At 47.0% G+C, this 25,362-nt stretch overlaps 1 protein-coding gene across 1 annotated transcript; it reads right to left on the bottom strand.

The window, feature by feature from the left end:
- Positions 1-293: 293 nt before the first annotated feature.
- On the bottom strand, positions 294-8,552 carry LOC138480693 (gap junction alpha-3 protein-like). Its single transcript, XM_069612376.1, has one exon. The coding sequence runs from the start codon at positions 8,534-8,536 to the stop codon at positions 7,451-7,453; it is 1,086 nt and encodes a 361-aa protein (XP_069468477.1). The 5' UTR covers positions 8,537-8,552; the 3' UTR covers positions 294-7,450.
- Positions 8,553-25,362: the final 16,810 nt, after the last annotated feature.

Here is a 25,362-nt window from a genome sequence, read left to right on the forward strand (position 1 = left end):
CCCTTCTGGGTCTGAAACCTTCTTTTTCGGGGTACCCCTCTGTGGATGTGGTATTCTGAGTTGACATACCTAAGTGGGTTTCTGGTATTTTAAGGCACGTTCCCATTCTGTATTAAAGGTCCTTTTACTGGAAGAACCTCTCTGTGGGTTGCGGTTTTAACAGCCGCATTGCCTGTCTGTGTTTGTGGTGATAGGAGGAGCACTGCACATGTCAGCCAATAATTCCTGGATGCCATCACCCAAACTGAGAACTTTATGAATGAATGAATACCAACATAACAACATTAATTAATGAATCTGTTTATTGGGACTGAACGCGCTTCATAAATAAATAAATACATCAAGAGATTTGCCTTGTACCAGCAGAGACAGCTTCCAAGGACTCACCAATTCCAGTTGGTTTAACTGATGCCTGCAGCCAGAAACAGGGACTTGCGCGCATTTCAGAAACATTGCCAATGAAGACTGCTGACTCCCAGCTCAAGAGTCATTCCGAGATTTAGGTGTCCTTGCTGGTTGCGATTGTGACGCTATTGCATAATGACAATCTTGAAACAACTGTCCGAATGGCATCGTAGGGTTATCACACACCTATTCTAGGTCAATGCCGGTTATCACGCACCTATGGTAGGTCAATGCCGGTGATCATGCACATATTGTAGGCCAATGCCGGTGATCATGCACATACCTCTTGCAAAAAGACCTAACCAACATTTCCCTTAGAAAAACATACAATATCCCTGAGAGTTTTTGTCTAGAGTCTTCACTCTGATATATTGACGATATAGGTTCTTCTTCATCAAATGTCATCATTTTTCCAACACCCTTCTTCTTTACCCTGAATCATTGTCTGCCAGAGTTCTTTTCTCAAGTCCCAGGAACTCTCACCAACCCCCCACACCAACACTAGGTTAATGTGACCCGTGGCCAGTATGGCCTCATGCATCATTTGATGTGATCTGTGCAGAGTATTGCTAATTGAGATGCTCGGAAAATACATATAGAAATCCTCCAGGTATCATAAAACTCCAATCCAAAACCAACAGCACAACCAACACGTGAACCTGCGAGTTTATGGCTGGGGGGTCTACATAACTTATGGACAACACTTGATATGTGGCGATCAGCTTCACATGACTGTACACAGGGTGGTTCGACACCCTGATTGGTTGAGCCATCATCACGTAATGTTCGCTCAGAATGCAGTACTGTGTATAGTGTCGAGATTCTGAAGGTATCGCATGCCGTTGGCTTTTGCGTTTCGAACATCACCCAACCTATAACATGGTCCTTTAATTGGTGATTATGCCCTACCCAAAATGTTCCCAGTTCATCTCATGGAGAGTAAGTTCATTCATGTAATGGTGTCTCCAGTTGCTTGCTCAGATCACCTCCTCCCTTCACAGAAAGAGCAGTGAGTCTAGGGCTCTTGCTGTCTTGAGATGCACCGGCTAAGGATCTGGTGGTTTAATGAGTTTCTGAGGTATTTTATTGCATATTTAGTGTGGGATTAGAGGGATTCTTAAAAGCAGTTGCACTATTGCTGGTGGTGTATTGATGAGCAGTGACTCCAATGGATAATATTCCCAATGTTTGAGGGATGTTGAGGGATATTAACACCATGATTGTGGGCACTGCGAGAGGCGATGGGTGTTTTGTTCCCTGTACTCTGGATTTTAATGCAGTTTAAGAAGCCGTCACACTAGGACTATAGGCATGATAAAGAGATGTGACCACGTTGAGCTGTAGCACTAAAGGTTTGTGGGTTTTGAGGAAGATTAACTTCATGATAGTGTATCCTGTAAGAAAACTCTTGGAGGTATTTTGTGGCATGGGAGTTTAAGAAACAGCTGCACTGGGATTGCTGGTGGTTTAACAGCAAAGTATTAAGAGTATCCTGCAAAGTAGACTAAGAAGAGTTTGACATAGCCTGATGCCACTGGTTGTGGAGTGACTGCCTTTTTGGCACAGTAGTTCTGATTTACAGCTACTTTGAGCAGATTTGCTATTTGTGTCTATACCAGTAGCATTGGGGCAGGAGGTACTTTGAAGCGAGTGTAGGCATTTTTGGAGAGGTGTCTAGATATTTTTAATTCCACAGGCATTTATACTAGCCATATTCTCAGGTTAGCTAGCTCTAGATTAGCCATGTTCTCATGTTAAATAGATCTAGATTAGCCATTTTCTCAGGTTAAGTAGTTCTAGATTAGCCATATTCTCAGGTTACTTAGCTCTAGATTAGCCATATTCCTAGGTTAAGTAGCTCTAGGTTAGCCATATTCTCAGGTGACACAGCTCTAGATTAGCCACATTTTCAGGTTAAGTATCTCTAGATTGTCCATATTCTCAGATTAGGCAGCTCTAGATTATCTATATTCTCAGGTTATGTAGCTCAGGATTAGCCATATTCTCAGGTTAAGTAGATCTAGATAAGTCATATTCTCAGGTTAGGTAGATCTAGATTAGCCATAATCTCAGGTTAAGTAGATCTAGATTAGCCATATTCTCAGGTTAAGTAGCTCTAAATTATCCACATTCTCAGGTTAAGTAGCTCTAGATTAGCCACATTCTCAGGTTAAGTAGCTCTAGGTTATCCATATTGTCAAATTAAGTAGATCTAGATTAGCCAAATGTTCAGGTTAAGTAGCCCTAGATTAGCCAAATTCTCAGGTTATTTAGCTCGAGAATAGTCATATTCTCAGGTTAAGTATCTCTAGATTAGCCAGATTCTCAGGTTAAGTAACTCTAGATTATCCAAATCCTCGGGGTAAGTAGATCTAGATTAGCAATATGCTCAGGTTAAATAGCTCTAGATTAGCCACAGTCTCAGGTTAAATAGCTCTAGGTTATCCATATTCTCAGGTTACTTAGCTCTAGATTAGCCATATTCCCAGGTTAGGTAGCTCTAGATTAGCCATATCCTCAGGTTAAGTAGATCTAGATTAGCCATACTCTCAGGTGCAATAGCTCTAGGTTAGCCATATTCTCAGTGTAAGTAGCTCTAGGTTATCCATTTTCTCAGGTTATGTTTATCTAGATTAGCCATATTCTCAGGCTAAGTAGCTCTAGGTTAGCCATATTCTTAGGTTAAGTAGCTCTGGATTAGCCATATTCTCAGGTTACTTAACTCTAGATTATCCATATTCTCAGGTTATGTAGATCTATATTAGCCATCTCAGGTTAAGTAGCTCTAGGTTATTCATATTGTCAGGTTAAGTAGATCTAGATTAGCCATATCCTCAGGTCAAGTAGCTCCAGTGGCTGTCATTTGTGGTTTTTTAAACGATTGCTTGAGGTGTTTTGCCACCCATTGCCACTAGGGTTGTACACAACTTGAGGCACAATGATTTGAGAGCGGTGTTTTGAGAAATTGTCTCTAGGGTGCAAGTGATTATTGATAAGTGGTTGGAGGTACTTTGCAGGAACTCCAGGGTATGAGGTGTTTGTAAGAATGCTGAAGGCATTTGAATGATGCTTAGTGAGATAATGAGTGGCAGTTGCTCCAGCAACTAGAGTATTTTGACAAACTTTAGATCTGAGGCTGGAGGCATGTGAGGTTTGTAACTCTACAGTTTTAGGAAACCTGAGGCTCAGCTTCCCCAAGGGTTGGAGGTATTATAAGGCACTCGATTGTGGAATGTACATGCAATGGTAAAGTGATTACAGGAAGCAAGGCAATACGATATAGCCATGCCATTTACATGAGTAGGAGCGCTTGCTTCTAGAACAGAATGTATTTCTATACTTTCCTCTTACCATTAATCGACCACCTGGGGCAAACCAGAAACAGCATTGTTTCCCAGTACAAGCTCATTGGTTAAGACATTTAAAAAACCGAGGTATTCTGAGGGACACTACTCTCTGTGAGTGTGGATTTGGGAGTTAGTAGGGGTCTGTTGGAGGTTTTCTGGGGGCCCCATTGGTATGTTAGAGATAGCTCTCCCTCTTCGAGGTATCCTAGAGCATAAGTATCTCTCCCTCTTCAAGGTATCCTGATAGACAGTAGTTGTTCCTCCTAGAAGTATCCTGAAGTGCTTTCACTCTTGCAGATATTCTAAGGAGGAGTTGCCCTCTCTTTCTCTAGGGGCCAGTAGCTCCGTCTGAAGTACCCTGAGGGGCAATATCTCTGCAATCATCATTGTGAGGGGCAGTTACTACCCTTTCTGCTAGAAGTGTGCCAATGGGCAGTAGCATGTTCTTTTAAAAGTATTCTGAGAATGGTTGCTCTCCCTCTTAGTCCTTCTGAAGGGCAGTAACTTTCCCTCTGAGAGACAGTAGCTCTATTGAATGTATCTTGAGGGGCAGTATGTCTCTGGGAAAAGTATCCTCCAGGGCAGTAGCACTCCCTCTTAGAGGCATCCTGAGGGGTCAGTCCCATCGGTATCCTGAAGAACAGTAATAATCCCTCTTAGGAGTATCCTGAAGGGGATACATAGCACGCCCCCTATTATGAAGTGCTCTAGCTCCCCCTCCCCCTCTTATCTGCATCCTGAGGGACAGTATCTCTTCCTCTTAGACATATCCTGAAGGTCAGTAGCTCTCCCTCTAAGCTGTATCCTGAGGCACAGAATCTCTTCCTCTTAGACGTACCCTGAGGTGCAGTATCTCATTCTCTTAGAGGTATCCTGAAGGACATTATGGCTTCCTCTTAGATGCTTGTCCTCAAGACTAGTAGCCTTCTTACTTAGATGTATCCTGAGGGACAGTATCTCTTCCTCATAGAGGTATTCTGAGGGACAGTAGCTCTCTCTTGTAGAGATAGTGTGGTCACCAGTGGGTCTCTTAGAGGTATTTGGATGGAAGTATCTCTGTGCTAGATGTAGCCTGAGGGACAGTATCTCTTCCTCTTAGAGCTATTTTGAGGGGCAGTAGCTCTCTCTGTAAGAGGTATTGTGGACACCAGTAGGTCTCTTAGAGGTATTTGGATGGATGTATCCCTCAGCTAGATGCAACCTGAGGGGCAATATCTCTTCCTCTTTGCAGTGTTATGAGGGTCAGTAGCTCTCTCTGTTAGAGGTAGTGTGGTCACCAGTAGATCTCTTAGAGGTATTCAGATGGAAGTACCTCTCAGCTAGATGTAGCCTGAAGGGCAGTATCTCTTCCTTTTAGAGGTATTCCTAGGGTCAGTAGCTCTGTTGAAGGTATCCTTGAGGGGCAGTGACATTCTCTCTGCTCCAGCTATTCTAGGGACTGCAGGGCGGTTACAGGCAGTATCTCTCTGCTAGAAGTATCTTGAAGGCAGTATCTCTATCCGGCTCTAACTCTCCCTCTTAGATGTATTGCAAAGCGCTGTCCTTTTCTTCGTAGAAATATTTGGGCTAGTTCCTCTGTTGAAGGTATCTTGAGAGGTGGTGTCTCTCCTTAGAGGTAACATGATTGGCAGTACTTCTACCTCTGTTAGAGGTATCCTTGGGGCTGTTAGCACTGTTAGAGGTATTCTGATGGGCAGCATCTTTCTGCTAAAAATGATCCTGATGGCAGTATCCCTGCCAGAAGTATCCTAAGGTGCAGAAGAACGCCCTCTGAGAGGTATTCTTAGGGGTTGTAGCTCTACCTCTAAAAGGGACCACAAAGTACTGTAGCTGTCCCTCATAGATGTATTCTAGGAGTCAGTAGCTCTGTATAATGTTTTCTGAGGGCCCATATCTCTTCTTGCTAGAGTTAGTCTAGGAGTTAGTAGCTCTATTTGAAGTTTTCTGAGGGGCCCTATCTCTTCCTGCTAGAGGTATTCTAAGAGTCAGTAGCTCTATTTAAGGTTTTCTTAGGAGCCATATCTCTTCCTGCTAGAGGTATTCTAAGAGTCAGTAGCTCTATTTAAGGTTTTCTGAGGGGCCCTATCTCTTCCTGCTAGAGTTAGTCTAGGAGTTAGTAGCTCTATTTGAAGTTTTCTGAGGGGCCCATATCTCTTCTTGCTAGAGTTAGTCTAGGAGTTAGTAGCTCTATTTGAAGTTTTCTGAGGGGCCATATCTCTTCCTGCTAGAGTTAGTCTAGGAGTCAGTAGCTCCATTTGACGGTGTCTTAGGAGCCATATCTCTTCCTGCTAGAGTTAGTCTAGGAGTTAGTAGCTCTATTTGAAGTTTTCTGAGGGGCCCTATCTCTTCCTGCTAGAGATATTCTAAGAGGCAGTAGCTCTATTTGAAGTGTTCTGAGGGGCTGTGCCTCTCCCTGCTAGAGGTATTCTAAGAGTCAGTAGCTCTATTTAAGGTTTTCTTAGGGGCCCTATCTCTTCCTGCTAGAGATATTCTAAGAGGCAGTAGCTCTATTTGAAGTGTTCTGAGGGGCTGTGCCTCTCCCTGCTAGAGGTATTCTAAGAGGCAGTAGCTCTATTTAAGGTTTCCTGGGGGGCTGCATTTCTTCCTGCTACAAATATTCCGAGGGACAGTAGCTCTGTTGGAAGTATTCTATGGGCCAGCATGTGCCCCTCTTTGAGGTCTTCTTGAGGCCAGTGACTTCTTAGAGTTATCCTGAAGTGGTGTAATTGCCCCTCTTAGAGGTATTCTGAGGACCACTTGCTCTTTCGAAGGTATCCTCAAGGGCGGTAATGCTCCCTCTTAGAAGTATTCTGAGGGTCAGTATATCTGTTGAAGGTGTCCTGAGGAGCAGCAGTATCTCTTCCTTTGAGAAGTATCTTGAAGTGCTATCCTTTCCCTCTTAGAAATAATTTTCTGAGGGGCAGTTGCCATGTTGAAGATACATTGAGGGGCAAGTATTCTCAGGAGAAAAGGAGTCTGTGAAGTGTGAAGGTTAGGGCCAGTCTAAAGGGAATCTCAGCCCAGATGGACAGGTTCATTTTAAAGGGGCAGTAGTAACGATAATAGGGTGTTGAGAACCCTGAGATTGCGAGCTAGCTGCCTACTGTGGATAGACTGCACTTGGACTCCAGATTCAGCCTGGCTTCTGCACTGCTGTCCCCTTTTCAATAAGAGCAGAGGGATAGGGTGCACAGGAGGGGCACAAGTAGGCAGGATTGATGGAGAAGAGGGCAGTGGAGCAATCGAAAGATGAGAAGATATAGTGGGTGCTAAGGAATGGTCCCCAAGGGGGTGCCATGGGTGATGAATGTTGGATCGTCCACCCTCACTCAGATATCAGAGTGAGATCTCATTAAAGGATGCTGTTGACTGTGAATTATAAAACTCAAACTTGCATGTCTAATATATGAAATGTGTCTATGTTTGGAGCTCAGTCAAGATTGCCATGAAAGTAACTCCCCAGTGGGACTATTTGTTTACAAACTGTACATGTACTCATTGGCCGTTCTTGCAGTCCCATCATTTTGATGCCCTTCCCTTTGGGTGTCCATTCAAGTGATTCACCTTTTTCATACCCACACGCACAGTCGCTCGCTCCCCGCCACATACTTGCCCTGCCATTGGTAATGATAATCAAGTGCACAGCACTCAAGGGCCACCTATGATGACTCCACACCCTTGACCTCTAGCGCTGGTGCTCAAACGGCTAGATCACTGCGCCGGGAACGCGTGCTATGCCGGCTGGCCCGACTAGTTCTCCTGTGCTTCTCCCGTCGAGTCGGGCAATCCTCTAGGTCGCTGCTGCTGCTGTCTGAGAGGCCATTCTGTTCCACTGCCTGGTTCTCTCTGTTCTGCTGATGGGCCACCTGACTGTTGTCCGGGGGCAAGGGTGGAATTTTGTTATTGGGACAACTGGAGCGCCCATACCCAAGCCCTGAGGTAAATGTCTGGGGCGCACTGGAAGGAGTATAGTGAGAGTAATGCGGAATAAAGTGGGTGACACTGTCTCCAGGGTTCTTTGTGATGGGTTTAGAGTCGGATTCGGGTTCGGCGCAGTTTTTGGCAGCGAGGCCCTGCCGGCACTTGTTGAACCCTAGGTAGTATATCTCAATGAGGTTGAGGAGCAGAGAAAGGCATGCCATGGTCAGCATGAAGAGGATAAAAATGGTCTTCTCTGTCGGTCTGGAAATGTAGCAGTTGACAGTGTTTGGGCAGGGCCACCGGCTGCAGGTGTAAAGGGGCCGAAGCTCGAACCCATACAGGAAGTACTGGGCTACGATGAAGCCCACCTCAAAAAGAGTCTTGAAGATAATATTGAACACGTACGTTCTCAAAATGGCCCCCCGTAGGCGCACCTTGCCCATGTCATCCTTGACAGATGGCCTCTTGGGCTTGGGCGTGGCCAGGAGGAGCTGCTTGTCCACCTCTGTCTCCTTCTTGCCCTGACGGGCCTTCTCCTTGCGCTTCTCCTTCTCCTCCATGCGGACCAGGTGCATGATGTGGCCCATGTAGATGACGGTGGGCGTAGACACAAAAATGATCTGCAGGACCCAGAAGCGCATGTGTGAAATAGGAAAGGTCTTGTCGTAGCAGACGTTCTGGCAACCCGGCTGCTTGGTGTCACAGGTGAACCCTGACATCTCGTCTCCCCAAACCTTCTCAGCCGCCATGCCCAGCACCAGGATTCGGAAGATGAAGAGGACCGTGAGCCAGACTTTCCCAACCACGGTTGAGTGCTCCTGTGCACTCTCCAAGAGCTTTCCCAGCAGGCTCCAGTCCGCCATCAGTGCAAATGTCGCATCTCACCTGCGGGAAGGTAAGAAGACATTAAGGATATAGAAAACAAGCGAGAACAACATCTGCACACTCGCAAGAAGAAGGGGAGGGACATGCAAGGGGTTCAAACAGGATTTGGAAAAGCATCTGAATGCAGACCTTCATTGTAATGTTCTTAAGCAAATGGAAGAGATCTCAATATTGGAACCATTTAAATCACAGACCATGTACTAATTCACTCTCCATTTTTGTGATTTCTTAAAATGCTGTTTCCATACATATGGTGTAGCCTGTACTCCTGCAGGCCCCAATCATGCATCAAATAACTCAACAACACGGCCAAACTTTCCAAAATCTGCAAGGAGAAGGCCAATCCTACTGAAGTATCTACCTCTTCTACACCTACCCAGGCCCCATGCACGGCTCTGGCTTCTCATTTCACCACTAAACCCCAGGGCATCCATCTGCACTCTATTCATCTCTTCTCTCTCCCACCACCTCTGACAGAATCATCTTGGCCGCCCCCCTCTCCTTCTCTACTCCCGCTCTCCTGTAACATCTAAAGATGTTTCCAGACAAGTCCGGTCTATGAAAGTCTCATCTAAACAGATGACCCCCTGCTCCTCCAGAACCATTAAGGACAACATTGGTTCTCTCACTCCAGCATTGGCCGATTTCTGTAATCACTCCATCACCACTGGATCTTTCCTCTCTCTATTCAAGCCCTCCCTTGTGCACCCCCTACTAATAAAGCCTTCTACCGATCCCTCCATTCCAGCAAACTATCGCCTGCTCTCTATCACTCCTTTCCTGGGCAAACTCCTGAAGAAGTTGGCTTTCTCCCAGATAACTCTCTACACCAAATCTGTTGGTTGTCTTCATGACCATTAGTCTGGCTTCAGAACAGCCAGAGGCATGGAAACTGTACTCCTGAACACCCATGAAGATCTGCTCTCTAGTCTGGACTCAAGCTCTCCCTCTGTCCTCATTCTCCTCGACCTTTCCTCTGCATTTAACACAGTCAACCACAACATCCTGATTACTCGCCTACGCAAGACCCTTGGCTTCAGGGATCAGGTTCTGGCGTGGCTGATCACCTTCCCCCTGGACCGACCGTCCCCGGTCTAGCTTGGGTCCTTTCTCTCAACCACTTCCCTCTACACATGTGGTGTTCCCCAGGGCTAAATCCCCTCACCCTGGCTCTTCAATGTCTATCTGGCCCCTTTGGCACACCTGATCTCTGACTTTTCCTCTAACCATCAGTCTTATGCAGATGACTCATAGCTCTCTTTCAGGCTCCCCTCAGCCTCTCCTCCTTCCTCGCTCATCCCCAGCTGTCTAGCTGCGATTCAGGAATGGTGTGCCTCTAATGATCTCTGCCTTAACGCCAGTAAAAATGAGATCCTTCTCATTGGGACTCCTGCTCTCACTTTCCCTCTCTCACTCTGGCCGCCCTCCTTGAGCCCTCTTCCTTCACCTTCCTGCGAGGCAAAAACCTTGGTGTGATCTTCGACCCCTCTCTCTCCTTCTCTCCTCACATCTTGGACGTCACCAAGAAGGCCCACTACCAGTTGTACTTTCTCAGCTCAGAGGTATTCTTCCTTTCCTCACTTCCCCCAGAAGCTCACCGTCTCCAGAGCCCTGGTTCTCTCCAGGATGGACTTCTGTGACACACTCTTTCTCAATCTGCCTTCCTCTACTCTTTGCCCTTTTCACCTCATCCAGAACAGAACCGCAAGACTTATTCTTGGCCTCAAGCCCAGGGACTGCATCTCTCCAGGCCTGAAATCCATCCACTGGTTCATGGTGGCTGCAAGGATCAAGTGTAAGACCCTCTGTATCGTCCACTCCACAAGACTTCCTGGGGCCATGGACCTCACTACCTTCAACTCTCTCTTCCTAAGTACCTTCCACCTAGAGCCCTTCCCTCGTCTGCTTCTAACTCTCTGCACGTGAGTTGCTTCTCCAAGCAGAGAATGGGGGTAGATCTCGCTCTCCTCTGCAGGTGCCTCCCTCTGGAATGGCTTCCCTGCCTCTCTCTGCCTTGAGCCGGATCTTCTTAGGTTCCGGAAGCTCCTCAAGACCTCCCTTTCTTCTCTTCTTTCGCGCCCCCTCTGCCCTGCTAACCTTCCCTTGCTCCGTCTGCTGACTGGCTGCTGGGTGTCCTCTGAGTCTTACAGGACACCAGGCCGCCCTGACCAGTCCCCCTGCACTGCCGCCTGGCCCAACCTGCACTGCGGCCTGGCTAACCTTGCACTACCGGGCTGGGATTGCCCCCTGCAGTCCCATCCTCCCTTGCACTTAACTCACTTTGCGTTGTGCACTTGCACAATCTCAATGACACGAGGCCTAGTAAGATCATTGCCTTGCCCTCCCTTTGTTCCTCCTCCCTAAATAACAAAACAATCAATGGTAAATGACTCAAGTGGCATTTCAAAACTACCCAATGCAACTCAGATTGTCCGGCCAAAGCTGCAAAGCTCCTACAAGCCATTGCGCTTAGTAGCAAACCGAGCGTTCAACATGCCTACACCTGGGGAGCCCTCCTGCAGATACAAGCCCCAGGGGCCCACACCACAGTAGATCTAGAAACATCCCAGAACACAGATAACGGGTCTCTCCGCTCAGTACACATAAACACTTCCGGTTTACCATCAAGCGCCTCCCCCTACTACCACTTACTCTCCCCCTCCGCCCACCTTCCTATACAGGATCAGGAACCAAGAGGCCACCGAAATAGAAGACGTTGAAATATACACCACTTTATGGTTTGTTAAATTACATTTTTTTTAACATAATTGAAAAAAAGTCCCATTTCTTCCTACAATTTGCTCTGGGCCTATCCTTGGTACATCTCTCGGAAGAGGTTTTCGAAACAGGATGATCTGTGTTCAGCCTATGGAAGCCTCTCCCCCCTCCACCCACTCACAATACTTCATTCTGGCCTTTCTAATAAAAGTACCACCTTTATCCTTTTCAAATCCCTAGTTTCCTTTCGCAAATAACTCTTTCCATGGGACCTTTTCCTGATGATCACTTGTGCCCAGAACTCCGACCGGGTAGAGAGACTGTGCCTGTGCCAATTTTCGCCCAATGGCAGCTTTTCATGATGAACCTGTCGTGGAAGAATTTTAAAACGTGTTTCTACCCTGGAAACATCTTGAGCTGCCTCAGTGGCTTTCTGCCTCAGTGGCTGTCGCTGTCCTATGTAATGGATGTTTGGGAGGTGCCTGTGGACAGGGGGGGTCGGGGAGGGGGACTGTCTTAGTGCCATGATATCTGTACCTCTGAGATGAAAGCACTACATTTGAGCAGTGATGTTCACAGTAATGTTCTATGAAAAGCCTACTAAACACTGATGGAATGCATAGACGCGCCTAGAAGCTCTGAACACTATTTAGGTTGATTATTCAGCTGAGCACATCCTCAGGAAATGCTATAAGGTGTATATGTTTACTTTTAATAACCATCTATACTGAGCCCAGAGAAAACACTTTGAATGTGGGTGTGTGTTTAACGGATTTTTTTTGTTCAATAAACTGTACTGAGTGAAGATCATTGTGTTTACTTGAAAAGGGGGGAAACTGGCATATCCAGTCATAGAGGGTGCCCATCCCAGACTGCCAAGAAGACCCGCTAGCCCTGCATTGGTGGATAGCCATGATAGGGCGATGTCATTTCTGAGACGTTGCTCAGAGCAAGTGGTGCAAAGAAAACTCCTCTTCATATTAATGTTATCTTAAGATCTGAAAAGAAGTGGGCATGGAGCACACGAACCTTCCCCCCTCTCGAAACCAAGGTACTGTACGAATAAGAATTAGACCACCCGCCCCCCTGTAAAGGAAATGGAGAAAATGCAGACTTTGTGAGCAAAGAGGGCACTCGGGGTGGAACAAGGGGTGCTGACAATTGATTTGAGCAGCAGAAGTCAAATGCACTTGGAACTGTATTGAAAAGAAAAAGAGGGGGATCTTACAAGTCACTAGGACCATTAAAGGCGGACAACAGAGTTTGAAGTTTGCAGAGGGCCAAAGGCAGCACCGCAGGTTATACAGTGGTTCGAAATAATTTGGGAAAGGTCGAACTGGCTCAGAGAGGCCTTGAGGTGATCAACAGGGTTCTGGGCTACTTTTAGAGTTTGGAGTTGCTGGGAAACCCTCTCCAAGGTCTCCAGGGATAAAAGAAGTCCTTAGTCATCCGTGAGCCTTAGAGTCAGGAGCATGGTGTTGGAAAGCCGAGGCCCTGCCACAGAGAAAGCCTGACCCCCAACTGTGATTATTTTGATCCGGGGTACACATAGCCATCGCTGACAAGCGGAATGCAATGACATACAGGGGGATAGAGAATAGGCTTTTTTTTCGCAAATACATGGCCCCTGGCTATGCAGTGCACAGTGAATAAGACACAAGGCCTTACATTTCAATTTGCTTTCCACTGGGAGCCAATGGAGTTTATTCAGAATAGGGGAGGCATGGGAACATTTTGGAAGACCCGCCACCTTCCGGCTGCGGTGTCCTGAATAGAGATAGTATTTGGGCTACTCTAGTAATGTGGTGTTGCAACAGTACAAAATACCCATGGTTGCGCAGGCAACCACTGGCCCTTCATATTAGCATCCGTTTCTTTTAAAGTTCTCAGCTTTTGCCAGAGCTACATTTGCTGTTGGGGTGGCCTGGGAGGGTCCCATCATTAAAGAGGGATTTATGTTGCAAGCGCCATATTGATCACTGCAGGTGGGGCAAACTGAACATGGTTTACTTTTTGTTCAGAACTGATACAATATTAGCTTGCATGCGCGCAGAAGATGAAGCATCAAATCTAACAAATGTAAAAACATGCATGCACTGCTTAATTTGTGGGGGTGGTTGCCGGTGCCCAACACCGGCACTCTTTTTTGGGCACCAGAACTCATGGGGGGGGGGCAGCGCACGTGCAATTGCTTTATTTGTTCTTCCACTTCGCTTTGCTTCGATTATAAATCATTGGGATTTGTCATTCTGATCTCGATCTCTCTCGTGCCTGCAGGTTGCAGGCCATGGCTGGCTGGGCCTGGGAGGGGCCAGCAATAGCAATGAACAACAAACTGCTACAAACAACAGCCAATGAAAACTACCATTCTGTTGTTACTATGCAGTATTTGATACATTCTGTATAGTAACACAGAATGTGCAGTTTTCATTGGCTGTTCTTCTGAGCCAGTGAAATTACATGGTGACGTTTTGTTGTTGCCACAGGAGGCAGCGCTGCACCACCTTCATTTCACGAGTTACTGTGAAGTGAAGGTGTCGAGACGTGGCGTCATTGGTCCTGACTTGTGAGAGAGAGAGCAGGCCCTGCTGCACTGCGTGGTGTGGCCTAGTTGCTTCCTGGGGCCCCCTCTGCCTACTTTTTCATTTGTGCAGGTGCAGTGTGTGCACCCGCCCCCCCCACCCTGAGGCCCAACAGAAGACCAAGACCCAGCTGGCAAAGCATGTAAGTCACTTATTGTTGCGTGCGGTGCAGCCTGAGCCTGTCACAGTCAAGTGATCAGGCAAGGAAGGTCCAGGTCGGGGCCCGGGCGGCGGCACGGTCCTCTGGTGGTATCCTTACTGCCCAGGAGTCAGGACTCCACCAGGGGCCCATCCGCGCCTGGGCTTCTGTCTGTATGACCTGTGTGCAGTGTGCTGCTGACTGCAGTCAGTGCCAGGCCCAGGTCAATTTCTGTGACCAGGCGCTGCTGGCTGCCGCAGACTGAGTCGGATGACTCTGCCGCGGGCGGCTGGGCCTGTGGATTGTGCCCAAAAGTATGTTTTTTTACCTTTGTCTTTGAAAACCTGACCTTCCGTGGGACTGTTGGCCGGGGTCCCGCCCCACAGAAGGTAGGTTTTAAAAGAAATAACTTATTTTGAGTAGTGGCTGTGGCCCAGCACTTTGAAAGTGATGGGCCCCAGCCGCCAAAATATACGTTTTTTCTTTTAAAATCTTAACTTCCGAGGGGCCGCTGTGCCGCGCACCTATTTTTGTCATCATCAGGTTTAGCATGGCCGTGGCGGCCCCACGGAAGGTAGCCTAAGTGATTTAGGCAAGGCAGGGCAAAGCCCAGGACCGGACGGGGCACGGTCGACAACGTGGTCCCACTAGTGTCTGTCACAAAAGGAATGAATTGTCGTTTGCAACTTTGGCCACTTTTTCATTGGTGCCGAGCCCGACTCGAGACAATTGTATGCTCCAGTCCGACCCTGGATAGGATTCATCTAAACGAAACATGAACTGTGAATTTTTGCCTGGGTGTTTCCGTTCTTCCTTTTAATGTTATCGGCCTTATTAGTTCACAAACAAGCTTCAGTGAGGGGACCCGGAACGGTGCACGTATTGGGCCGAAACCGAACCAGCTGCACTTCGCGAGAAAAGCTCATGCAAAGACGAACTTCTGAAATGCCATTTCAGGCTTAAAGATACACACATGGAAACTAGACGGGGATAAACATGGTGCACGTGCCCACTAATCTGTCATCATAAATAAAAGCACTAGTTGAGTATTCGTGTATAATTCTAAACCGTCTTTTGCTGTAATTTTTTTACATAATTCCAGCGCATATTTTCTATCCTGATGTGTAGTTTATACACCAGATGTGGCCCCTTAACCTGGGAACAGTACGCTCCGAGCATGTGCTCCGAATGAGAGCACATGCAATCCTCAGATAGGAATCCTCAGATAGGGAGGTGGGTGTCTGTTACACCCCGCAGTCTAGTGAAGTATGTCAAGAACATGTCAGTGGGAAGGTGGTATCCGAATATGCATTCTCCTCTGGCTCCTGAATATTGGGTGACAAGTATGTGTTAAGGTGGAAAGAGGCCCTAAAGCAGAAGTAGCACAGGCCGCTGATTTCACAACAATGTCTTGCAGATATGACTTTTTCCAAGTTATACAACACCAGGCTCGTGCTTGACGGAAGGGTGAAGGGGGATGCATTTACGAGATGTGATGACTGATAAGAGCTTGAGAGTAAATTGATTACACAAAACACCTGGATGGGGTGACTGAAGAACGGGCTGAGGGGAGGGTGCTCTTCCTGGACGTACCCGATTAACAATACTTGGTGTATTTAACAGACTGTCAGATGGGGCAGAAGGGGTAGAGACAAATACAGTGCAACAGTGACTGCAACAGAATGCTTTTTTATTTATTTGCATTTTTAATGCGCTCACACAGCCCGGGGGCATCGAGGCGCAGTTACAGGAGGAGCATGTCTTAGTTGCTTATTTACTACTAGCCTGTGCCAGCAGTTGCTGCAGCGCCAAACATGTGGCATGGAGCAGTAGCAGTGTGATGGGCTGGTGGTGGGCCGATCTAGGTAGGTCTAGCACTGAACTGGCGTGGCCGGCGTGCCCGCGCTAAGGTTGGCGCAGCAGCCGCGCTGAGGACGGTGCTGCGCCCGGCATTATGGGGCCAATATTTTTTGGGAACTACCACTTATTTTTGTACAAATTAAGCACTGCAAACTGAACATGGTTTACTTTTTGTTCAGAAATGATACAATATTAGCTTGCATGCGCGCAGAAGATGAAGTATCAAATCTACCAAATGTAAAACATGCATGTATCTTACTATAAATACATGGGAATTTGTATGAATCTCAATATAAGTGGATTTTTTTTTTCAATGAATCAGAATATAGTGGTTAGGGATCTGTCGCAAAATGCACTTTGACTTCTAAACAGGTTTTCAGACACAGAAGGGAGGTGAATGAGTAATCCCAACCTTTTGCGGTCAGCATCTGCAGAAATAGCCTTGAGTTTATGGTCTGATAAGTCTCGTAGATAGTAGATATAATCTCCTGATGTTTTAGAGCTTGACCCAAAGAGTTTTGTTGTTTATTCTGGTCAGTAGTAAAGCATGGGATACGTTAAAAGCTTAAAGCTATTTAGGAGTTTCAATTGTGTGGCAACGTGGGAGCCTTGTAGATTGGGAAGTTGCAAGGGACCAGATGTTATCTTGCCCTTTGTATTAAGTTCTTTAGACAGGGTTAGTCATTTGTTTGGTTAAGTGTTTTTCCAGGTCATCAGAGGCTGTATGTAGCTGCACAACAAATGACTTTTAGAGACAACAGGAGTGTGTAGAATGGAGATTGCAATTTATGGTTCAAGGAAAATTCTGCTTGGGCAGACCTTCCTCTATTTGCTAAAATATGTCAGCAAGACCATGTGCAATCATACTTAAAGTTAAAGGTTTTTAGTCCAGCAATTGCTAGCAATTAATTATGTTTTCAGTAATAATGTTTAAACCATGCACCAAGCTCAGGACCTACTACAACGAATCCCAAGAAGAGGTGTGTTTTGAAAATGATCTGAAGATAATAATGAAGGTAAGCCTGGCCAATGAAAATGGAAGAATTGGGGAAAGATAGGATTTCTTTGAAGAGGTTTTGTCCAATGATATTTGGTCGGTGGAGAGTAATACATGTATCTGGGAGTGTTTTAAATGGTTGCAAAAAGTATATAAACTGGCAACTGACGTTGTATTGTTGAGATTTGGGTTAGTTTGGTCCTGCAACACCATGTAACCACTCCCCAGAGTTTTTGTACAATAAGCTTGCTTCATGTACAACCGTGCACTCACTTCTTAAGTGATGGGCCTGTTTTGGGTTAAGGTGATTAAAGGGTCACCCCCACATTTGGTGAGCCAAGGTAGGAGCCCAGGCGTTCCAAGATGTTGGGGGTCTTCTGTCCACTCCTCTCAGCTACGGCACCTCATAACAGGGACCAGTATTTTGTACACTGTGAAAAAGAGGTCTGTGGATGCTATATTGGTTAAAGGTCTGCCTGCTCCCTGGAGACGTGGTTCCACGACTTAATTGTGCTGAAGGATTTGATGAAGTAGTACATTGGAGCACCTCGGGTTCACGTGAGTACATGGTCGCGGGTGTAAAGCAAGAGGCGAAATAAGGGTAGAAAAGGGGTTATTTCCTTGTCTTAAGGGGTTTTGTTTTCGTCTTTTGGATTTTTGTTTGGGGGAAAGGGTTGACTTGGAGTGTGGGTGTGAAATTAGTTAAGGTTGCAGGGTTTGGCAACAGTGGATGTTTTTTGATAGAGTCATTGAACTGTTTTGTGTTGTAAGTCCTTTGTATATATTTTACTTTGTTATTTTAGAGGTCTGAGGTGGTGTCTTAACCCACACACCCAGTGTGAAGCTTCTCCTGATACCCTTAAGTTTGCTTGTCTGGTTGGCTGGAGCCCTCACTTGAAGGTGGGTGGTATCTTAGGATAAATCCAACCGTAGATACCTTTCTGAAGAAGGCCTTGACATCCTTTTGTATTTGTGGTGCGGGCTGAGTCAGGAAAGGACGGTTTTATAGTAGAGAAAGGCTGTATAAGTAAAAGAGGAGAAGCAAGAGCGGTGGTGCTGTAGTGGAAAGCCTTGAGCCCCTGCTATGCATGAGTGGTGGGCATATCTCAGAAATATTGCCCAGCAAGTATTTTTGATAAAATGCTGTCTTCTGTGTATGAGTGAGAAGTAGAATTGGAGTAAATAGTGAAGTGAGGTAATTGTGGTATAGGCGAGTACGGTGAATGAGTGTGGAGTACGGCTTAGGAATTGAGCAAGTGTAAAACGGGAGCTCATGAATGAAAACATTTTCTTGCCGCAGATTCGGCTTAGTATCAGATATTCTTTTTTAACTATTTTTTGATAACTTGGATTGGACTATGGAGGCTCTGTTGAATCATTTGTTGCCCTGCTATAAGGTGAACATTTTAAAATATCATATGGAATGGTTGCGGGAGAGTAAAGGGACAATTATAAACTATTGGCCTATTGAGGGATCCTATGATACAGGGATATTAGAGAACCTGCAAAACATTTTCACAACAAACCACAAGTACTTGAAGCTAGAAAAGCAGTTAAACAAATTGGAATTATGGAGGATGTATGAAAAAAGTGAGAAGGGCCATAATGTTGAAATTGTGGGAGAAGGGCCGAAAAAGGAATTTCTTCTGCACCCCCCATATTGGTGCTATCTTATATCGCCTGCAGAGGGGTACACACACCCTTGAGTTTGTACCACCATTTTCCCCAGCAGCTACCCAGTGGTTGCAAGACGGACACAGGTAAAGCCTCCATCAGCTTCCTTGATACATGGCCAGGAAGGATCCCATCATTAAAGAGGGATTCATGTTGTAAGTGCCATATTGATGACTTGGGGTATGGCAAACTGAGCATGGTTTTCTTTTTGTTCAGAACTGATACAATATTAGCTTGCTCTTGCACAGAAAGATAACGTGGAAAATCTACCAAATGTAAAAACATACATGTACCTTAACATATGATATGATATGGCATTCATAAAGCGTCTATACACAAGTGTTTCAAGGCTCGAAACATAAATACATGGGAAATTCATGAATGTCAATATAAAGGCCCTTTTCACAATGAATCAGAACATAGTGGCTAGGGCTGTCTTGCAAAACACACTTTGACTTCTAAACAGGTTTTCAGACGACAGAAGGCAGGTAAATGAGTAATCCCAACCTTTGAAGTCAGCATCTGCAGAAACGGCCTCGAGTTTATGGTCTGATAACTCTCGTAGATAGTAGTTATAATCTCCTCATGTTTGAGAGCGTGACCCAACGAGTTTTGTTGTTTAGATAATAATTAAGATGAGGCTGGCCAATGAAAATGGAAGAATTGGGGAAAGGTGGGATTTCTTTGAAGAGGTTATGTCCAATCATATGTTGTGGGTGGAGAGTAATAAATGTATCTGGGAGTGTGTTAAATTGTTGCAAAAGTATATAAACTGCCGACTGATGTATTGTTCAGACGGGGCTTAGTTTTGTCCTGCAACACAATCTAAACGCTCCCTGGAGTTTTTGTCCAATAAACTTGCTTTAAGTACAACAGTGTACTCGTTTCTTAAGGGGTGGGCCTGTTTTCGGTCCGGTGATTAAGGTCCACACCCGCATTACCACTGATCGGTTGTTCAGGAGAGAGAGGCGCACAGATCTTCACCCGAGATTTTTTTTCTGATTCAACAGGGAATGGGAGATTATCCAGAGAAGGGGGACAGAATTCATCGGTCCAGAATGGACCATCCTCCAATACCTTGGTTTTATTTCCATTAAGCTTGAAAGAGTTTCTGCTCCTCCAGGCACCAATGTATGCCAAATATCCCTGCAAGCAGGTTGCTGCTTCCTCGGGGTTGGAATCAACTCGAAGAATGAGTTTGGGGTCATCAGCGTATGCGTAAAATTGGCAGCCATGATTTTGCATCAGATCAGCCAGGGGATGAACATAGTGACTAAACAGCAAAGGTTTTTGCCGATCCTTGATGGACCCTGCCTGACAGAACCACAGGCGTTGACCTAAACGGGGGCAGGGACAACGTTGGTGGAGCAGTCCCATAAAAAAGAGGTAAGCCACTGCAAGGCTGCACCAGTAATTCCAACCTCCCCGAAGCACTGACACGTGATAGTTTGAGCAGTAGGGTCAATCGCTGCATTCTCACCCGCATACTTAATGCAGATACACTCTGTCACACACATTCAATCACACATACACACACACATCATAAACACGTGCGAGGCTGCAGTGGTGATGTTCTTTTCAGGGGGCTGGGCTTCCCCTTTCCTCCAGACGTCGACATGTTGGAGAAAGAGGGTCTGACGTCAGGACATAGCATTCACCCTACCTCCTGCCTATTCTTGGATCAGGCGGAGGGTGGGGTAATTCGGACCTGTCACCGGCCTGAGACGAGCAGAAGCATTCTGCATACTGTGACCCACCCAGGGTCTCCCTAATGCTTTCACAGAGCTCTTCATGAGTGAGGGCATTCTGTTTGCCGGGCTTCATTCATGTAAAATGCTGTGTAGGGCATAAGGGACACCATAAACAAGTCTTTGCATTTGCAAATAATTAAATGGCATTTATATTATTTACACATACTAACATTTGCATTACAGAGTGAGTTAAAATAACTCTCTGTAATACAAACACTTTTTATTTTTACTTTTTTGCCATAGAGGGTCCAAAATATTAAGGTGGTGGGCTCTGCCCAAGTGCCTCATGTGGGGCCGCCAACCCTGCAGGTCACCAAGCTGACAAGAATATGGTGTCTAAATACTTGTGACTTTAGAATTGTGTGATCCCAATAGCTACCATGCTATAGCAAGACGCGGCTCGTACTTACAATGTATTCTGCCACCAGGCTGACTATTGTACACTATTATGTTTTGAATCAGAGGTGCAGACGTTTTAAAAAGCCACCTCTGCTGCTGGAACTTTGTGCTCCAGCAGCTGTCAGTAATGCATATGTGACCTTTGAATCTGCCATGCCAGCCTTGCAGGGAAGTTGCTGAAGATGTCTTGAGATGGTAACAGCAAAGGTACATGAGTGCACTATGACTCTGGCACGGATTGTTATGAAAGGGGGCTCTGATTGGCAGACGCGCATTTCAGAAATAGAATGTCTCATATCATTTTATTTCTAAAAATCAAAAAAAGGTCCTGCATCCCCACCCTCACCAGATGGCATTCTGTCAGAAGCCTCATGTTGCGCTGTCTCCAAGTGTTCACTGTTTTCTACGGCAAACCCCTCATCCGTTGCAGTTCTTTCCATAGGTCCAATGGCCGTTTTATCCAACCCCTAACTGTGAAACAACCTTCTAAAGACTTCAGAATTTGTCTGTCCATTTTACGACCTTGCTCAGAAGTGTGAGTACAAGCAGCTCTAGCGGGGCACAGAGATGAACACTCCGAGGCCTCGTCTATATGATTTAGTGAAGAGCTCATGGGCAATTAATTGAATCTGGGCCACAGTGATGGGCGATTCTTCAGGAAGTGGGTTACTGCTATGTTATTCCTTTGACAACGCACGGGGTGGGGGAGGGGTGTTTTACAATAGTGGAGCGGGGCTCTCCAGTTGTTTTGGAATTCCTTTTCCAGTATCTCCGACCTTTGACCTTGCTGGTAAGGGTTGATGGTAATGGTAGACCAAAACATCTGGAGAGCCAAAGGTTACAGAAAGTTTGTTGGCGTCGCACATGTAAGAACAATCATCAGGTTTTCCCCTTCTACCAGTAAACATGCAATGCCACAGTCAGAAAATATTTACTTGCTGACTGCACAAGTGCCCTTCCTTCCCCATGTAAGAATACACATAATATTGGCCTTGCCCCTTACATGAGTAAAAAATGTCATGCTACAGTAAGGAATAGCTAGACTGGAAGCACCAAAATGCCATTCTAGCCAGGTAATAACACATATCATGTCGGCTACTCTGCGGCTGGCCCACCACAAACACACATTCACGTCTATTCACACAACATTCACTTGCTCATTTACTCACAACACTGGCTCATTCCGATCTGCGCATCCAAACATGATACACTCGCTCAGTCACACGTGCACGCAGCGCCCATACATGATACACTCATTCATTCAAACAAACATATATTACATAACACACCCTTGATTGCATGCAACCATACATACAAACATACATCATAAACATGCAACACTCGCACGCACGAGCACACACACACACACACACTTACAAAAAAGGATTCCTTCTTACTTGATGTTTCCATAATCTCGCTCACCCAAGGGCTCTTCTCCAGGCAGGCCCCCGGCTCACGGGCTCCAACCCGCAGACAGTAACCAAGAAGCAGAGAGAGCGTCCTGGTATGTCAGTCACCTGGCACAGGAGCCGAAGGGCCTCCATCATACGCCTCAATCAGAACATTTATTTCTGAAGTCGGGGTGCATGCACTTTGACTTCAGAAAGAAACAATGTATTTCTGAAGCTTTACGGCCCCCTTCCCAGGACATGGCGTGGCGGGGACACCCGCTCCTCCAGTGCCTTTCTCTCCTTTTCTGATCACCTCCATGCCACAGTTTCTGACTGACTTTCCACTGATAAATGCTTTCTCATTCACTACACCTCGATCTATCCGACATTGTTCTTTCTTGTGGCTTCTCACTATTCTTGTCTTCCTCTTCAACATAATCCCCCCCCCCCACCCGTTCTCCTTTTGCCCAATGCCTGCCATCCTGGTGTTCTTTTTCTTCTTGCATTTCTTCGTTTGCTCTCACTTGCTAGTTCCCTCTTTATAATAATCATAAAACCTGCCCGTTTCTTACTTTACGGGTTACTAAGGCACTATATTCTGCCCCTGAAATTCTCTCACCTTGACTATTGCTCCTCCTTCCTGCTCGATCTCCCTGTAGCGGCTCTCTCTTCCTTACAGCTGGGCGTTAACCTGCTTGACCTCCCTGTAGCGGCTCTCTCTTCCTTACAGCTGGGCGTTAACCTACTCGACCTCCCGTTAGCGGCTCTCTCTTCCTTACAGCTGGGCGTTAACCTGCTCGACCTCCCTGTAGCGGCTCTCTCTTCCTTACAGCTGGGCGTTAACCTGCTCGGCCTCCATGTAGCGGCTCTCTCTTCCTTACAGCTGGGCGTTAACCTGCTCGGCCTCCCGTTAGCGGCTCTCTGTTCCTTACAATTCGGCGTTAACCTGCTCGGCCTCCCTGTAGCGGCTCTCTCTTCCTTACAGCTGGGCGTTAACCTGCTCGGCCTCCCTGTAGCGGCTCTCTCTTCCATACAGCTGGGCGTTAACCTGCTTGACCTCCCTGTAGTGGCTCTTTCTTCCTTACAGCTGGGCGTTAACCTGCTCGGCCTCCCTGTAGTGGCTCTTTCTTCCTTACAACCCGGCGTTAACCTGCTCGGCCTCCCGTTAGCGGCTCTCTCTTCCTTCCAGCTGGGCGTTAACCTGCCCGGCCTCCCGTTAGCGGCTCTCTCTTCCTTACAGCTGGGCGTTAACCTGCTCAGCCTCCCGTTAGCGGCTCTCTCTTCCTTACAGCTGGGCGTTAACCTGCTCGGCCTCCCGTTAGCGGCTCTCTCTTCCTTACAGCTGGGCGTTAACCTGCTAGGCCTCCCTGTAGTGGCTCTCTCTTCCTTACAGTTGGGCGTTAACCTGCTTGGCCACACTATAGCGGCTCTCTTCCTTACAGATGGACGTTAACCTGCTTGGCCTCCCTGTAGCGACTCTCTTTTCCTTACAGCTGGGCGTTAACCTGCTCGGCCTCCCTGTAGCGGCTCACTCTTCCTTACAGGTGAACGTTTACCTGCTTGGCCTCGCTGTAGGGACTCTCTTTTCCTTACAGCTGGGCGTTAACCTGCTAGGCCTCCCTGTAGCGGCTCTATCTTCCTTACAGCTGGGCGTTAACCTACTCGACCTCCCGTTAGCGGCTCTCTCTTCCTTACAGCTGGGCGTTAACCTGCTCGACCTCCCTGTAGCGGCTCTCTCTTCCTTACAGCTGGGCGTTAACCTGCTCGGCCTCCGTGTAGCGGCTCTCTCTTCCTTACAGCTGGGCGTTAACCTGCTCGGCCTCCCGTTAGCGGCTCTCTGTTCCTTACAATTCGGCGTTAACCTGCTCGGCCTCCCTGTAGCGGCTCTCTCTTCCTTACAGCTGGGCGTTAACCTGCTCGGCCTCCCTGTAGCGGCTCTCTCTTCCTTACAGCTGGGCGTTAACCTGCTTGACCTCCCTGCAGTGGCTCTTTCTTCCTTACAGCTGGGCGTTAACCTGCTCGGCCTCCCTGTAGTGGCTCTTTCTTCCTTACAACTCGGCGTTAACCTGCTCGGCCTCCCGTTAGCGGCTCTCTCTTCCTTCCAGCTGGGCGTTAACCTGCTCGGCCTCCCGTTAGCGGCTCTCTCTTCCTTACAGCTGGGCGTTAACCTGCTCGGCCTCCCGTTAGCGGCTCTCTCTTCCTTACAGCTGGGCGTTAACCTGCTAGGCCTCCCTGTAGTGGCTCTCTCTTCCTTACAGTTGGGCGTTAACCTGCTTGGCCACACTACAGCGGCTCTCTTCCTTACAGATGGACGTTAACCTGCTTGGCCTCCCTGTAGCGACTCTCTTTTCCTTACAGCTGGGCGTTAACCTGCTCGGCCTCCCTGTAGCGGCTCACTCTTCCTTACAGGTGAACGTTTACCTGCTTGGCCTCCCTGTAGCGACTCTCTTTTCCTTACAGCTGGGCGTTAACCTGCTAGGCCTCCCTGTAGTGGCTCTCTCTTCCTTACAGCTGGGCGTTAACCTGCTTGACCACACTAAAGCGGCTCTCTTCCTTACAGATGGACGTTATCTGCTTGGCCTCCTTGTACCGACTCTCTCTTCCTTACAGCTGAGCGTTAACGCGTGTGCTTTTATTTTAGATGCCAGTATCAGATGATAGATGATGAGAGGACGGTGTAGGAGATAAAAGGCGGACCTGTTGTGAGATCACGGGGTGAGGGTCAGCATAGGTGTAATCTACTGTGCTCTCTGGGATGGTAGGGGAGGACTGCAAAATCCATTATATTTGGGTGGTAACGTGGACAGTGATATGATATGTCATTTATAACGCGCCTGTACACAAGTGTTTCTAGGCGCAACAAGACAATGGAGGGAAGACAGACGGAGGCCAAGACAAGCAATCCTACTAGGCCTTGTGTCATTCAGATCATGCAAGTGCAAAGACGAGAAGTGGGAAAGGAAGGAGGAAGTCCAAGGGAGAGGAGAGGGGAAAACAGGGCAGCAATGCTCTGAGTAAGTACAACCAGGGCAGCGTTGCTCTGGGTAGTGCAAGGAGAACAAGGGACTGTAGGTTTACAGTGATAACCCAAAGAGCATGGTAGGCCCGGAGGCAGTGCAAGGGTGACTGATCAGGAAAGAGCCAGGTACCTAGTGAGACTCTGAGGGTAGCCATCAGGCATATAGGTCAGCAGGAGAGGGAGAGAGAGAAAGTAGAGGAGAAGAGGAAAGTTTTGAGCTGTTTCCAGAACTTCAGGTGGTCTGGCTTAAGTTTGAGAGCGGTAGGGAGGCCAT

Source organism: Ambystoma mexicanum, chromosome 5p, assembly GCF_040938575.1.
Source record: "Ambystoma mexicanum isolate Mex_15411 chromosome 5p, UKY_AmexF1_1, whole genome shotgun sequence".
Taxonomy (NCBI): domain Eukaryota; kingdom Metazoa; phylum Chordata; class Amphibia; order Caudata; family Ambystomatidae; genus Ambystoma; species Ambystoma mexicanum.